General features: G+C 47.0%; 1 protein-coding gene and 1 long non-coding RNA gene across 2 annotated transcripts in view; both read right to left on the minus strand.

The window, feature by feature from the left end:
- Window positions 1–5,657: 5,657 nt before the first annotated feature.
- LOC118997604 (uncharacterized) lies at window positions 5,658–8,424 on the minus strand. The gene is made up of 2 exons (XR_005068693.1): window positions 7,101–8,424; window positions 5,658–5,859 (listed from the first exon to the last, which is right to left on the minus strand). It is a non-coding gene; the product is annotated as an uncharacterized LOC118997604 (long non-coding RNA).
- Window positions 8,425–12,048: 3,624 nt separating this feature from the next.
- Window positions 12,049–15,964, minus strand: part of ETF1 (eukaryotic translation termination factor 1) — a 29,676-nt gene continuing 25,760 nt past the window's right edge. The window contains exons 9-11 of the mRNA XM_037061352.1: window positions 15,635–15,699; window positions 14,697–14,844; window positions 12,049–14,339 (exon numbers count right to left, since the gene is read on the minus strand). Of these exons, the coding sequence (XP_036917247.1) occupies window positions 14,257–14,339; window positions 14,697–14,844; window positions 15,635–15,699 (296 nt within the window). The 3' untranslated portion in view covers window positions 12,049–14,256. The remainder of the gene's footprint in view (window positions 14,340–14,696; window positions 14,845–15,634; window positions 15,700–15,964) is intronic.

A 15,964-nucleotide genomic window follows, 5' to 3' on the forward strand; every position in this document is an offset into this window, starting at 1 on the left:
TATACCATTTGTTTGGTGCCTGGTTTTAGTTCAGCTGTGTGTTTATCATGACCAGGAGATCCTGAGAGACTCCTAAATATCCCGGGCCCCAGAACTGGTTTCTCTGGGTGGCTGAGGACCAACCCATCCATAAGGCAGAAGGAACCTGTTTCTCAGAGATTCAATCAGCATCTCCTTTAAGCCCTTTGCTGCCCTCCACGAACCAGTCCCTTTGTGCCACCTGCACCACATCCCCATTCTGGGGGAGGCCAGAATGACACAGCTACATGTCACCCTGTGATCTACAGTGGGAGGAAGGAGCTATGTCCCTGCTGGAATTGAAAAACATCCTTGAGGGTTTCAACTTATACAGGGAAGGTTACCATGCCAACAACAGCCTCCTTGTCCAACAAGGATGAATAGAAACAAGGCCGTGGGTGATGTACATCTATTGTGTGTGTCTACAAATTTGCCTGGGAACTCTTAGGAGCTGCTAACTGCAGCTCAGCAGGATGGGGCTGCAACCGCGAGGCAGGAAGATTCGGGTTAGATTTAAGCGGAACTCCAGGACACACAGAACCCATGAGGGCAGAGCAGGGCCAACAAGGGAGAATTGGGAAATGCTTTCCGGAGATTGATACCCATCTCTGGTCGAAATGTGTGGGTGTGGTACTGCAGCAGGCCTGGGAGGGTTCGGTGTCCTAGATACCAGGTTCTGGCTGTGATGGGAACTTCAACTTCCTCCAGGTTCTTTATGCCCTTGTCCCATGTTCTGGATCACCTATGCTCTGGGGTAGCTAGAGAAGAGCAGCAGGCGGGAAGGGCAGGTAGGTCACTGAGGTGGTAGCTGAACTGAGAAAGGGGAGCATCAGGGCCACACACACGCCTCTGGATAAGGCACCAAATGTGGGCAGTAAGTTCCCGCAGGTGCCAAAGAAGGGACAGTTCACCAAGGGGACAGGTTTCCAAGAAGAATGGTCAAGTACTCAAGCCTTTCACACCTCCTCCTCCCCACACCCGCCTGGGAAAGCGCACAGAGAACTGAGGAACTGACATTAATGAAGCATCTACTCCAGGTCAGGCACTTAACATACATCTGATTATCACAACAACCCTGCAAATCAGGAATTATCATCCCTATTTTACTGATCAGAAAAGTGAGATTCGGAGAAACAAAGCATCGTTCTCAGCATCAACCAGCTGGTACGGGGAGAAGCTGGGACTGGAGTTCTCTGTGTCTAAACTCCACAGTCCGGAAGGGAAAACTCTAGATCTTAAGGTTACCCTGTTTTCTTCTGGAAGTATCTCTTCTGAACCTGTCAGCTCCCATCAAAGCAGCCCTTTATTCAGGCTACTTAGCCCTCATTCAGCTGGGAAGAGGCTAGAAGGACACAGGCAGCAGGTGACAAGGAACATGGCCCCCCTCCTCTTATGATCGCTAGGAACACAGGTATCACTGCTGGCCAATCCCGCATCACGGGGTGCTTAACGGGCATCCTCTCCTTTTACTTCCCTAATCCCAAGAGGAGGAATCTGAGGCTCAGAGACGAAAGCGTTTTACCCAAGGTCACAGAGAGAGAGAGACAGAGAGAGAGACAGAGAGAGAGACAGAGAGAGAGACAGAGAGAGAGACAGAGAGTGTGTGTGTGTGTGTGTGTGTGTGTGTGTGTGTGTGTGTGTGTGTGGCGGGGCTGGAAATTCAACACGGCTCGCTCTAGCATCTCAGCCAGGCTGGATGCCCTGCCACGAGGCCCGCGGGAGCTCGCGATTCCCGGGGCTCTGGTACAGAGAAGACCTGTGGCGAAGGAGGGGGGTCGCGGGAGGAGGGGGTCGGGTGGAGGTCGCGCTCGCCGATGGGACTAGACCTGCAGGCCCCGGCGCTGGTGGGGGTGGCGCGTTGCAGCTCCAGCCCCAGGCCCCCAGGCGGCGGAAACGGCCTCCTTCTCGGGCGGGCTCCCCGCCCCCGCCCCGCCCCGCCCCCGCCCGCCCCTCGCCTTGTATGGCGCTTCCTCCCCGGGCCCTACAAGGTACTTCCTCCCAGCCCGAGGCCCATACAAGGCGCTTCCTTCCCGCCGCGTCTGGCAGGCGGCCCGAGGGCGGTTGTGGGCGGGAGCCTGGCCCTCCGCGTCCATCCGCCCGCGCCCGAGAACCGGCGGCCAGGGGACCCGCTGCCAAGGAGGGGGCGGTGGGCGGGGCTGGGAACGCGCTGCCCGGGCCTGGCCGAGGTGAACTTGGACTGGCAGGCTTGGGAGTCTCAGATCGACACAGTACCTTCTTCCATAGCATCGCCGCCCCTCCGTCCCTTTCACATTCTGACCCACTTTTCTCCCCCAATCCTGGGCACAGCACCCCTTGCTGGAGATCGTTCCACAGCTCGAGTCCGGGACCTAAAGCCCAAATTCCTCATCCTGGTGTAGGGCCTACTGCTCTTCTGCTGCTCCTTCCCTCCCCTTCTGCATGTTGGTCTTTGGCATTTCTCCCTTCTTCCCAACTTGGCTATTTCTTGCTCCTCCCTGCCTTTACTGAAAGTTCTCCGCTCTGCCAGGAATACCCTTCCCACACCATTCTGGTAGAACGGTTTCATCCTTTACTTAGTTCAGACATCTGACCGTGTGGAAATCCTTCCCACAACCACTCACAGGCCTGTTATGCACTTCACACAGTATTATACATGGTTTGTTTATTGAGGCTGCGATTTGCTCATACTCATCTCTGCGTTCCTGGTGCCTGGCTCGGTAAGTGAGAGTTATTCTGAACAAGGGGCAAGAGGGAAAGGACCGTTTTCAGGCCAGCTGCAGTGTCTCTCCACCATGGACAGAGAGGCCCCTAATATCTTCACCTGCTAGACTCCTTGTGGTCTTGAGGTTCATGAGCCTCAGAACCTTACATAAATTGTTTGACTCTGTAGAGAAAGTTGGGAGGGATGTGGAGTCAGAGCCAGAGCTGGGGCAGGTACACCCCTCAGTGGAGCTGAGGTCCAGATGCGGTACCCACTGGGTGCCACCACCACCCAGAATGGTCTCCCGCCGCTCAGCCTGACAACTCTGGTTTACCCACTTCAGGAACCAGCAAGCCCCTGCAGGTCCTCTTACAGCACCTCCAGAGACAGAAACCTGGCCCAGCCACATGACTGCCCTGGTCTGTCTGCTAGGAGGTGAGCAAAGGTCAGAGAGAGGGGCCAAACCTCAGAAGAGTTCCGGAACCCTCATCCCCAAGCTCTTCTAGAAATCAGCATGTCATCGGAGTACAGGCTTTCTGCTGGACCAACCTCTGAGCCCTTCATTGCTCTGCCTTGGGTGAGGCAGGGAAAGAAAAGCTCAGAGCTTGAGTCAGGGAATGTGCCAGGGAAGGGGCTTCTAGTGCCAAGCTGCCTTTGGGTTTGATCCAGGATAAAATCACTCACAGGCTTCCAGCCTTTGGCCAGGCTTGTGTACACACACACACACACACACACACACACACACACACACGGTAAGGTCAAGAGATAAGGAGTTTTTTTGGTCTCCTTGGCTGCAGGTCAGCTAAGTGCCTGTGAACTGGGTGCATGAAGAGCAGATGATTTCTAAGGTCCAAAACTGAAGGGTTAGAGGGGTCAGATTTTTGGGAAAAAATTGCATCTTAAGGCCAAGGCTGCATACCCAGAGCCTAGGATGCCTCTGGCCCTGTTTTCCCACCTAAAGCTGCAGGCCCCTAGCAGCCTCCTCTTCTCAGCTACCACCTAGGATTGTGGGTAATGTAGTACAGAGCCAGCTTCTCTGTGAAGCTGGTTCCTGCTCTCCCACCCTTCTTTCGCCCCCTGCCAGCCACCACCCGCTTCACAGGGTGAGGGCAGCACAGGGTGAGAAGGCGGTGCCTGCTTCTTGATGGGTTGGGAGATCCCCAGCTAGAAACCAGCAAGCTATTTATAACTGAGCCTAGCAGAGGGGGAAGTCCTGAGAGGAGCTGGGTAGCTCCAGCAGTCGCCTCTCCAGCTACAGAATTTGCCGGTCTCTCTGCTGGGCAGGCCTTGTGTTCTCCCCTGGGTGAGAGGGCTTTGAGCCTCAGAAAGGGTTATGAAGCAGTAGGGATTCAGGGAGGCTCCCTGCCTTGAGAGAGACAGATACTGCCTCTGCAGTGGGGAACGTTTGGACCTGGGAATGGATGAGCTGAGACTTTTGCAACCAATGCCAATATGACGGTTGCCTGGTATGTCTTTGCATTTTTCTTCTCATTGTTTTCCTATGCATGCCTTCTTAATCAAAGTATATTCTCTTTAAGGACAGGAACCAAACCTTCTCTTTCCAGAGGCACCAACTCCATCTTCATGCTGTAACAGGTGATCTTGCCTAAAGGAAAGCCAGTCCCTCCCTACCAAGACTAAGTTGGGTGCAACTTTTGTTCCTCTACCCACCCAATCCTCCCCTCAGTGTCTGGTGTCTTTCCCATCAAAGCATAGAATCTTTGCTTGACTGGGCTCCCCACTAGATTGGGCAGGCCTTCCTTGTTGACATGGTGTCTCCCTTGTGGACTACTGTATCTCCATTGCCCGACACAATAAACAATTGTTGAATGAATGGATTTGAACCTGTGATAGCTAGTACTCTTTGTAGCATATTTGAGACGTGCTTCATTGTCACAGTTAATTAGTGGTTTACAGATTGAAGAATACCTTCAGCTGTTTAAATATCTTTCACTGTGATAGGAACTGGTGTCTGACTTTAGGGTATTCATGCCATTTCCCAGTAGGTAGGTACCTCTGGCTCAGAATAAAATTTCAAGTTCTCCGCAAGGCCTCGAGGCGCATCCCCTTCTGTGCCTGCTGGCCTCTTCTAGCATCGTCCTTCTAGCACACGGCCCTTGGTTCATCCATACTGCTCTCCACCTACCTCCTCAACTCTACGCACCAATCCCCCACACACATTGTTCTTGTACTTCTGATGCTCTTTCTACTCTGCCTAGTTAAATCTGAGCTCATGTAAGCACGAGAGTCTTTAGAAAAGCTTTTTGTGGGCTCATGGGCCAGGTCCAATTCCTCTGCAGCAGTCTGCCATGTGTGGCCTTCCTGCGTGTATTAATTTCAGTAGGGATTTCACATTCACTGGAGTGATCCCCTAGCCTGGAAACCCACTCTGTCTCCTTATGAATGACCATGTTCTAGGGTCTAGTACAGTGCTTGGCTGTAGTAGGTGCTTTTATGTAACAAATGAAATCAAAGCTTAGTTCACTTAACAAAAAAACCCCTTACTTAAGAAATTAGAAGTAACATGCTCAGGGTCACAGGCTATGCAGCTGGTAAGTGGTGGAGTGTGACGCGGACATCTGGCTCCAGGGTCTGTGTTGTTAACTCCCCGCAGTGTGCTGTCCCTCCACGTGTTAAGTGCCTTTTTTTCTTTTAGAGAGAGAGAGAGGAAGGGAGAAAGAGAGGGAAATATTGATGTGAAAAACATCTATCAGTTGCCTCCCATATGCGCCCCAACTGGGACTAAACCCACAGTGTAGGCAAGTGCCCCAACTGGGAATAGAACCCCCAGGCTTTTGGTGTATGGGACAATATTCCAACCAACTAAGCCACACCAGCCAGAGCTGTTGGGTGCTTTCTGAAAGCAAAGAGAAAGTAGTAAAGAAGATAGGACTCCACATCTCTTCACTCATGGAAATGCAGAACTAGAGATCAAGAATGAAAGATCACATTTCTTTTTAAAATATTTTATTTATTTTTAGAGAGAGGGGAAGAGAGGGAGCGAAACGACGATTGGCTGCCTCTGGCAGGCCCTCAGAAGGGGACTCGCTTGCATTCCAGGCGTGTGCCCTGACCAGGAATCCAACCACGGACCTTTTGGTCCGCAGGCTGGTGCTCAATTCACTGAGGCACACTAGCCAGGACTGAAAGATTACATTTCACTGAAAAAGATATATGACTGGCTAATAAGTACATGAAAAGTGCTCATCATTAGTCATCTGGAACATGCGAATCAAAACCAGAACGATGCCAAAAATGAACAATACAAAAAAGGAAATTATGAAAATAATTCCATTTACAATAGCACTCAAAAGAATAAAATAGGTAGAAATAAAATTAACCAAGGAAGTAAAAAAACGTGTGCACAGAAAAACTACAAAACACAGCTGAAAGAAATTAAAGACCTAAATAAATGGAAAGACATTAATGTTTATGATTGGAAGGCAATATTAAGATGGCAATACTACTCAAAGCAACCTACAGACTCAATGCAATCCTTTTCAAAATCCCAATGGCCTTTTTGCAGAAATGGAAAAGCTGATCCTTAAATTCATTTGGAATTACAAGGAGCCCTCCTAGTACCTTGAAGTGTTCGCCAACCAACCTGGAAGCTCTCTGAACCCCATTATGGAGAGGTTTTTATGGAAGTGCCATTACCCAGGCATCATTAACAATTGGCTCTTGGTGATTAACTCACCTCGCAGCCCTTCTCTCCTCCCTCGAGGTGGGGCTGGACGTTCCAACCCTGTAATCTTCATTTCTGGGTAACCAGTCCCTGTTCTGAAGCTTTTTAGTGGCCCTCAGAAACTGTGTGTCAGGAACTGGGTACAAAGAGTGAATATATACAGTTGGCCTTACAATAAAGAGATTTAAAACTGAGTACGTGATTCAGACCCAGGAACATATGGGTAATGTATTACAGAACTGTACACCTGAAACCTATGATTTTATTAACCAATGCCACCCCAATAAATTCAATAAAAATATAAATGCTAAGTTTTTAGCATGTTAGAGCTAAGTTAAAGAAATTGATGATGTAAAAGACTACATATTGCATTATCCCAGTAATAGGAAGTTTCTGTCTAGGAGAGGCAAAACTCACAGAGAGTAGGCCAGTGGTTGTGTAGGGCTGGGAGTGGCAGCAAGGCCTGACTGCAAAGGGGGACACAAGACCTTCTGGGGTGTTGGAGACTGGGTTGTGTGGTGTTTGCACAGCTGTACATACTTATTTTGAAAAATAACATACAGTGGGTGAATTTTATAGTTCATAAACATCTCAATAAAACTGTTAATAAACAACAAAAATGATACCAGGGTGAGACAAATCAACGTTCTGAAATCCAAATGGCTTCCTGGCCTTTAGATCAAGTCAGAACCAACCCATTCGCCTCTCCAAACTCACCTCATTTCGCCAGGCCGGTTGAGCACCCAGACGAAGTGAGAGACAACTTACCCTCCCATTGTCCTCTAATACTCTCTTCTTTGTTGTTATTCCTTGCCGTCGTCTGCCCTGCTGGACCATAAGCATTGACAGGTAGGGATAATGCCTGCCGTTCACCACTGTATCCCAGAATCTTGCACGGGGCCTGGTACACAGAAATGTGTGTACATACTTGCTAACTGAGAAAAGGAGACCAGGGTTAACCAAAGTCAAATATAAGGAATAAAGGTAGCAGTGGGCTGTGTACATGGAAACTGAAAGCAGACTTGTTTTCTGAGGGCCTTTGCTCAGTTCCACGGGGAGGGGCAGAACCCCTTTCAGACGACCTCTTTAGAATCAGTTTGCCTGGGGTGGGGAAGGGCCTGCCCTGAGCACAGGAATGCGTCTTTAACTATGCGTCTTTAACTAGAAGGGCTTCAAACTCCTCTTCCCCAGGTGACATCCTGCCCTAGTACTGCTGCGGGCGCCCCACGTGGAGTTGTGTCGAGGCTCGTCCACCGAATGCACTTGGGTTTGGACAGCCACCTAACACGGGGAAGGCATTCGACATCCAGCCCTGATTTCTGATTGTCAAGCCTGGTTCCCACACAACCCTTTCCCCATGAAGCAGAATATCACTGAATCTTTGCCTTAACCTAAAAAACAAACGAACAAACAAAAACCCAAACAACCTTGCCATACCTGCTGAGCACATCTCTCCGAAATTTCCACTCTGCTTTCCTGGTCTTCAGGCTCCCCTGGAAATGGGTTTGCCCTTTAGGTTTCCTCTGGGTGGGGATGGAGAACAGAGGGGCTGAGCCCAGGTATGGTGGCTCAGCAGAGTGGAAGAGCCGGAAGTCTAACAGTCAGAGAAGACTAGATGGAGCTAATTTGGAATGCTGCAGACTGGACAAGCAAGTTAATCTATACACACTCAAGGCAACTTTGACTCATAGGGAAGTGACTTCAAAACAGCTTTCATAACCCCACCTGGAGGCTGGCCACCTTTCCCTTCCCAGTTTTGTCTTCGGTTTCAGACTGCTCACTCACTCTCTCTTACCCTCCCTTTTCTCATCCCTAACAAGGGGGAGAAAAAGGCTTAGTTGAAGAACAACAAGATCATCCATGTGTTAAGAGCACTGAATTTGGAATTGTAACATCAGGTGATTTTGTTGGCTCTAATTTGCTGCTAGAGTATGAAAGGTCATTATGTTGCTCTCTGGGCTTCAGCTTTGTATTTCTTTAATGAGGGGACTGGAATTTAAGGTCCCCTTCAGGTGCTAAAATAATTCCTTAAGAAATGAAAGTATGGCCCTGGCTGGTGTAGCTCAGTGGATTGAGCGCGGGCCTGCGAACCAGAGGATTGAGGTTCAATTCCCAGTCAGGGCACATGCCTGGGTTGCAGGCCAGTTCCCAGTGGGGGACTCATGAGAGGCAACCACACATTGATATTTCTCTCCCTCTCTCCTTCCCTTCCCCTCTCTCTGAAAATAAATAAAATAAAATAAAAAGAAATGAAAGTATGGAGCAACAGAACTACATTAAGGATGTGGCTGTATACAAAAGGACCAGCCTAATGACACTTTTGTCCTGAGAATGGGCCCTAGGCTCCCAGGTGCAGCTCTGCCTTCTTCCCATCGCCCCCAGGGTTCCTTCCCCCTCCCTGCAAAGCCTCTTGGTATTGCCTCATCTCACCCAGCACCAGACCAACCCCAAAGCTGATTGCACTTCTGAGGCACGTGACAACAGCTGCTCTCCTGGCCCTGCCTCTGCTCCTCTTCCTTCTACTTTGGGCCCAAATCCCAGGCTCAGCCCCCATCCCCACCACCTGATTTAAAGTAAGAATTTCTCCTGAATGGAAAAAACCCTTTAGCACAACTCTTTTAAATGCTGACCTCTGATTCAAACCCAAATTCCGAGTAAAAACCAAACTTGAATAAAGACTCAACCCCTGGCTGGTGTGGCTCAGAGGACTGAGCGCTGGTACTGCAAACTACAGGGTTGCTGGTTCAATTCCCAGTCAGGGCACACGCCTGGGTTGCGGGCCAGGTTCCCAGTGGAGGGTGCGCAAGAGGCAACCACATACTGACATTTCTCTTCCTCACTTTCTCTCTCTCTCTCTCTCTGAAAATAAATAAAATCTTTAAAAAATAAATGGATGGCCACGAGGACCCTAAACCACTGAGGACAGTTAAACGATGCTCTTACCTTTTCTTTTGGAATTTCTGAAAATACAAATGAATGTCTTATTTAACCCCCTTGATACTTCAATATGCATTTCCTAAGAAAGAGGGTATTCTTTTACGTTAACCACAGTAATCAAATACAGATTTAACATTGATATGGTACTTTTATCTATAGTCCACATTCCAGTTTCATTAATTGTTCTGCTGGCAACATATTTAAATGCAGGGGCAGACGCCCTAGTCTCTGAGAAATTTCACTACATATGTATTCTTCTTTGAAGATGTTAGATAAATTATAGAGGTCCTGTACAGAGTCCAGGGGAGCTCTTTTCATCCATCTTCAACTGTGGCTGGAAAAGGTGAGCTGACCAAAGCACGGTATGTTGGGCAAGGTCAGAACTGTTGGTTCGGTGCCTTCCAGATGCAATCTGAGCCATTGGTTGTCTCTGAAAACACAAGGGCTGGTGAGTCCCCCACCTATCTTCTCAGCAGAACCACCAACTCTTGTCTCCTTCCTCGAGCGAGGAACGACCTACATTTCCACTGGCCTTGGAACCTAATAGACTTGTCCTTGAGTCCCAGATTTTGCTACTTAGTAGCTTATAAACTTGGACTGGCAGATACAAAACATCATCTACCTCATTGTTTGTCTAAGGATTAAATGAGATAATGCACGTGACACAGCACCCCGCCTGGTGCTTGGTAACTGTTCAACAAATATTAGTAATTGCAGTTATTTTACAGATGGGTTAGCCTGAAGCCCAGAAGGAGACTTCCGAGTTTCCTCTGTTTACTCATCCCTACTTCCTTTGGTAGTTAGCTTTCTCCATTTCTCCAAATTTTAAGAACAGGTTATACCAGCCACATTTTAATGCTTGTCACAACTCTCCCCACCAGAAGCAACACATTTCTTCGGTATCCTTAACTCTAGCACCACCTCGTGGTTTGCCAATGCAAACTCACCCTGGTTTTTTCTGCATGACCAAGGTTGCTAGTGGTGGGGGACCATCATCAGACAGAGTGGCTCCCATCTTTGAGCCCCTAAGTGCCAGGCACTGTACTATGCATTTCATTTCTTACTGCATTTAATCTTTACCATCATTCTAACGGAGGAGGCATTGTTACAGGTAGGAAAATTGCTGCTCAAAGACATTAAATAATTTGCCAGTATCATTGGCAGAGCCAGATATCTTGCTCACCATGATACTGTCCTGGTAAGCTTTACACCTGGAAAACTCTTTAGATTCACAACTTTCTTTGCACCAAAAAAAAAAAAAAAAAAAAAAAAAAAAAAAAAAAAATGAGGGAAAGAAAGGGACTTACCTAAACCACAAGCCCAGCTAATGGCAGAGCCAGCAACAGAGCTATTTGTCCGAAGAGCCGACTCTGCCCTGGCTCTTAACTGAGCTTCAGGATGAGCCTGCCAAGCAATTTCCTACTATACCCACGACCAAGTTCCCAGACAGGGCTTGGTTATCAGAGAACCCTGGAGGTAAATTGTTTTCACATACACCTCTAATTCCTGTTGTTCACCGGTGTCCTCAGCAACTTTGGAACCCTCCTTGGCAGGCCAATCCCTGTTCCCGGAGGCACAATCCCATTAGGGTGGGACTTGGCAGGTGGGAAGTCTCAACAGGCACTCACTCAAATTGGCAACAAGAGAGAAGCTGGCACAAGGCTTAAAATTCCACCTTGGCACTCAGCCCTGAATCCACTGTGCCTGTCTGGGAGCATCATGGCATGAGAACTGGAGCCAGAGAACAAAAGACGGCGAGCACTGCAGGCCCAGACAGGCAAGCACCAACAGCCCACATACCCAGCACCACCATGCTGCCTTCCAGCTTCTGACTTCAAACAGTATGTAGAGACGCAGGAGGAAAGGCATGTGCAGGCAGGTCCCCCCTTCCCAGGGGGTGAATGGGTTTCATCAAAGTTACCATCTACATCAGATTAGACTATGGGCCAAAGTATTCCGAAAATGAAAAGCAACAGATGTGCCATTTATGGGTCAATTTTACTGAAAACATTTTCTTAAATCTGGAGAAAGTAAATCATGTACCATCCTCCTGGTTCTAAGCTTCAAGTACCACAAAGGAGCTCTAGCACCTCAACTTTTGGTGAAAATTTAATCTTCTAGTGCTGCTGACTTGGCCTAGCAGTACTCCAACTGCACCAGCCACTGGCTTGCTCTCGGATGGTTCTTTACTCTCGTACTCAATGCCAGGTGTGCAAACTTGAGCGGGAGGCCGTTTCTCTCCTTCCATCTGTGCCATTCTATCGATTCAAAGGAAACCAGATGTAGAAAACCAACTTTGAAATTAGGCCTGGGACAAAATTTGGCTTTGCTACTAAAGAGGTGCTTACTTAACCTGCTTTGACCTGTCTCATCACCTATAAGATGGAGTACATCATCTCCATGGAATATTGTTACATGGGATAACATACTAATGCCTTAAAAAAGTGAGTGAAGTCTTCCCTTTGGTGGGCATGGAGAACTGGAGAAGACACAAAGTAGTTTGGCCCCAGCAACTAAACCCTCCTTCCTCTGGCCTTAACTTTGAGGTCATGACTTCAGACATTCTTTGCACATACCCTTCCATGCGGAAAATGTCGCAAAGACAATGAAAATCTAAGGCTGAAAAGGTGGCCACGACTAAAGTGACACATGCCTTAAAGAGCTCACTCAATCTCCACATTCAGGCCTTTCTAGGAACAGTCCTAAAGAATCTCAAGCACACAAAGTATATTCTTAAATATGGTTTAATACTCTTCTCCATTTCTGTACATCACAACACCAAGAATTTGCTGCTTAGGATCTCTCTGTAGAGGCTATAGAGAATGCAAAGGCTACGGTTTTTACCCCCTCGTATTGATGTGTTTGCATGTTAAGTGTAATACATATCAGTATATATTGATACACACATCAATATATAATGCAATATATATCACCGAAGAGAACACATTGATTAAAGAAATACAAAAATTTGGCATCATTTCCAAACTTAAATAGTAAAAATAAAAACTACAAAAGGAGCTGCATACCCTAAATGTATCATGTGAAACAACAAGCATATTCAAAAATGTAAATTTACATCCAATTCCTCTGGTCTTGTCATATCACATTAGACCCATTTACAATGGCAAAACCCTAAGGTACTGCTGCGAAGAGAGCATGTTTGCTCGCTCTTGGGTGTTCTGCAAACAAACAGCAGAGCCCAAAGCAAAAGCCTGTTCCAGTGAAGCCTCCGCGTTGAATACCAAAGAACTGACTCTTCTCACTGGGGGTTGAGACATCAGGTTACACATTGACAGTCATTTGGACCTTAGAGTACAGTGCGAGAACCAGAAACTTTACATTTAAGACATACTCCCTTCATTCAAGTGAAACAGGATTATTGGAACGATAGGCAGGTCTGCAACCTGGGAACAAGGAGCTGGTTCAGACCAATAAAGCTACAAGTGACTGAGTCAAGTCAATGAAGAACAGCAGTCAGGCACTAAAGTGTTGAAAGTACCCAATTTGAAAACCAAATGCACCCCACTACCCTATCAGTGTGGGGGTGATACCAATTGACTTTTAAAACCTTTGGTCCTTCAAAGTCCATCTGGTATACTTTTATCCATTGCTACCACTGGGCACATCCCATACACTTTGTTCAGTCACCACCTCGAGCACGTCATGACCTTGCATGTCAGCTGGGGTCAAGTCCAACTCACAGTCCAGCTGTGAAGCATGAGCTTCAGGTTTTCAGGCCCACTTTTGGACCCAACATGGTTAAGTCCTTGGTGCTAGAAGCTGTGTCCCATCCCTTCCCACCCCTGCCCTTCCCACCCCCCTCCCATAATTTCTCATGAGAGGTGTTTGCAAGTCCCATATTCGAAACAGATGCTCCAACCCCACCAGGAGGTCAGGGGTTTATAATTACATGCAGCCATACATGTCTTATCTGTCGTTCCTGTGAAAAACCTTGCAGTTCATTTTTTAAAAAATCAAAAACATTCACATAATCTCATGCCATCCAACACAAGGAAAACACAACCACCTCCCCTTTACCAAGGACAGACCCAAGCAAAATAAAATATTCTTTAAATTTCTTTGCTTCTACTTAAATTGCATGTTTTATTTCTCCCAATAGCACAGAAGCCCCATCATGTCCATCCCAAGCTGGTTTCTAGTAGACTAAGATCTTGGAAACCCTTGTCAAAGCAACTGATGCTAAGGGCTCCCAAACCCCTGCACAAATGTGCCTGCAAAACAGATGGAAGGAAATAGTGCACTGGCTCAAATGCTTCATGTGTCAGCTTGACTTTACAATGCAATTTGCATCCTCGAAACTGACAGTCAGGAGGCGGGAGGGGTAGTGTGAGGGAGTGGAATTGAAATCGCCTATTAGCTCACCCTTTCACAACATTAAACAAGAGACCAAGAGAGAAATGGTTCCAACATTTCACCACATATATTTCTTCTTATGCAGTCTAAGCTGAGAATGCCATGTAAATGGGTCACTGCGAAATGCAGCAATTTAATTTTTTCCAATCAAAATAAGAAACAAACCAGTATGATCTCATTTCTATTAACTTCTGAAGGTTTACAGCAGTTAAGGTATTTTTGCTTCTATGTATGAAGGTTAAAAAAATCATTTTTTCCATAAAATACAAGAGCAACCAATTTCACCATCAAGTAAAAGTAAAAACTGGGATTCTTGTTTAAATTAGTCCAAAGTGGCATTTAGGACTTAGTTGTAGCTGCTGTGCTGACACCATGACAAACCAAAGTGTAGGGCTGGGTCTGGTTTTGTTTCGGTTTTCTTTTCAATATCCAATGCTCATGGATTAAGTTCTGGAAATGTTCCAATTGTAAGGCAGGGATCTGTTTGGATTCCACCACGGGTATGCTCCTTGGGTTGGATGCTGGAGGGTGAGGCACATTTTGCCGGACCCATGTCGACTACCTAGTAGTCATCAAGGTCAAAAAATTCATCGTCTCCTCCTTGGTATTCCATTCCCTGGAAATCTACTCGGTACCGCAAGATACCTGGAGACAGAAACCAAAGAATAAGTCACCTGTGTTCACAGAATACAGAAGGCCCACTCCACTGCAGAGTTACAGAAAGCAAAGAGGTACTGATTAAAAAGTGCTCCTGGCCCTGGCCGGGTAGCTCAGGTGGTTAGAGTGTTGTCTCAATACACCAAGGCTGCAAGGTTTGATTCCAGGTCAGAACACATACAAGAATCAACCAATGAAAGCTTGTATGAGTGGAACAACAAATGGATGTTTCTCTCTCAATCAATGGGGGTGAAAAAAAAGTAGTAACATTATTTTGGGATATTCCAGAAAAGGCCTTGGCCTGACACCCTGGCTTTAAGTTTAGTTTTCCAACTGGCTACTCACCTCCAATTCCACCAAATCCTTTCACAAACTGGGATCCTTCTTGTGATTTATCCGTGACAATTTCCAATGTAGCTCCAAATTTTTTATAGTTGTTAGCAAACCATTCCAGCAGGGGCATGCTCTCAATTAGCTCATGTTCTTGTCCTGTCTTCAGGAAAACCACGAGATACAGAACAACGGAATCAGAATACACCAAGACTGAGCGACCCCCAATCCTGCCTCCACCACTCTCCCCTTCATTGTATGCATGTGTGTAAACTCTCTAAGCGAATTCTGGTTTCTGGTGACACAAGTGTTAACAGCACAGAAATTCCGATTACTTCAAACAACATTACTCCCTAGGCTCTAGTCTCAATAATGAAATGCCAACACACGCTTTGCAGTTTTTTTCAACGTATGGATCCTGTTGTTGTCTCTAGAAGCCGGGCTGCTGTAAACTGTCTCTAGGCATTCAATAGCCCAGAAGAGACAGGCCAAAATTGCTTTTTGAGCAGCCTTGTTAAAAAACAAAAAACAAACCCCCACCCCCACCCCCCAAAAATCTTCTCTCAGAACTGGAGGAAGCTGCCACACCAAAGGACCTGTGCCGGGCAGGTGGCACCTTATGCTGCAGTGATACATTTACACCAAACCCACAGAGGCCACTTCAGTAGAAGAGCTAATACAGTAAGTGACACCCGCAGCACACGTTTCATGGTGCAGGACAGGCAGATCGGGATACTCAACTACTTTAAAAATAAGGAACCACGACGTGGCCACCTTCCTTGGAATCAGACTGGTACGTGGCACATAGGAGCTGACAACCTCCCACTGCCCTCAACAGACAAATACAAGGTTTGGTTTCCCAGGCAGATGGATACTCTAACGCTGGCTGTGCTCTAGCGTATGGATTTATCTTTCCTTGCATGTACCACTGAATCAAGAACACAATCACATACCTCTTTGTCTGTGAAATGAGATTTATCCTTCTCTTGTTCTGGAGTTAGATAGAGAATTTTCTCCTCTGTAACATTGGGGGGGAAAATGTGTTAACCTGGTTCTTATATACTAACAAGTAAGCGTTAAGTCCCATGAGAGGAATTGGGTTAGATGAAAGGGCTCCTGAACTCATCCTATCCACCTTTTTTCCTTATGTTTATTAGTCAGCATGCACTGCGTGTCTACTGGGTATCCTTCTCCTATCATGAGGAAACACTGAAGGTGTTCAAGATACAGTCCTCCTCTAGAAAAAATTAACAATCTTAAGGAGACATTTATCGGTTCAAACA

The sequence above is a fragment of the Sturnira hondurensis genome, unplaced genomic scaffold, assembly GCF_014824575.4.
Source record: "Sturnira hondurensis isolate 20B ecotype Veracruz unplaced genomic scaffold, ASM1482457v3 Scaffold0001120, whole genome shotgun sequence".
Taxonomy (NCBI): domain Eukaryota; kingdom Metazoa; phylum Chordata; class Mammalia; order Chiroptera; family Phyllostomidae; genus Sturnira; species Sturnira hondurensis.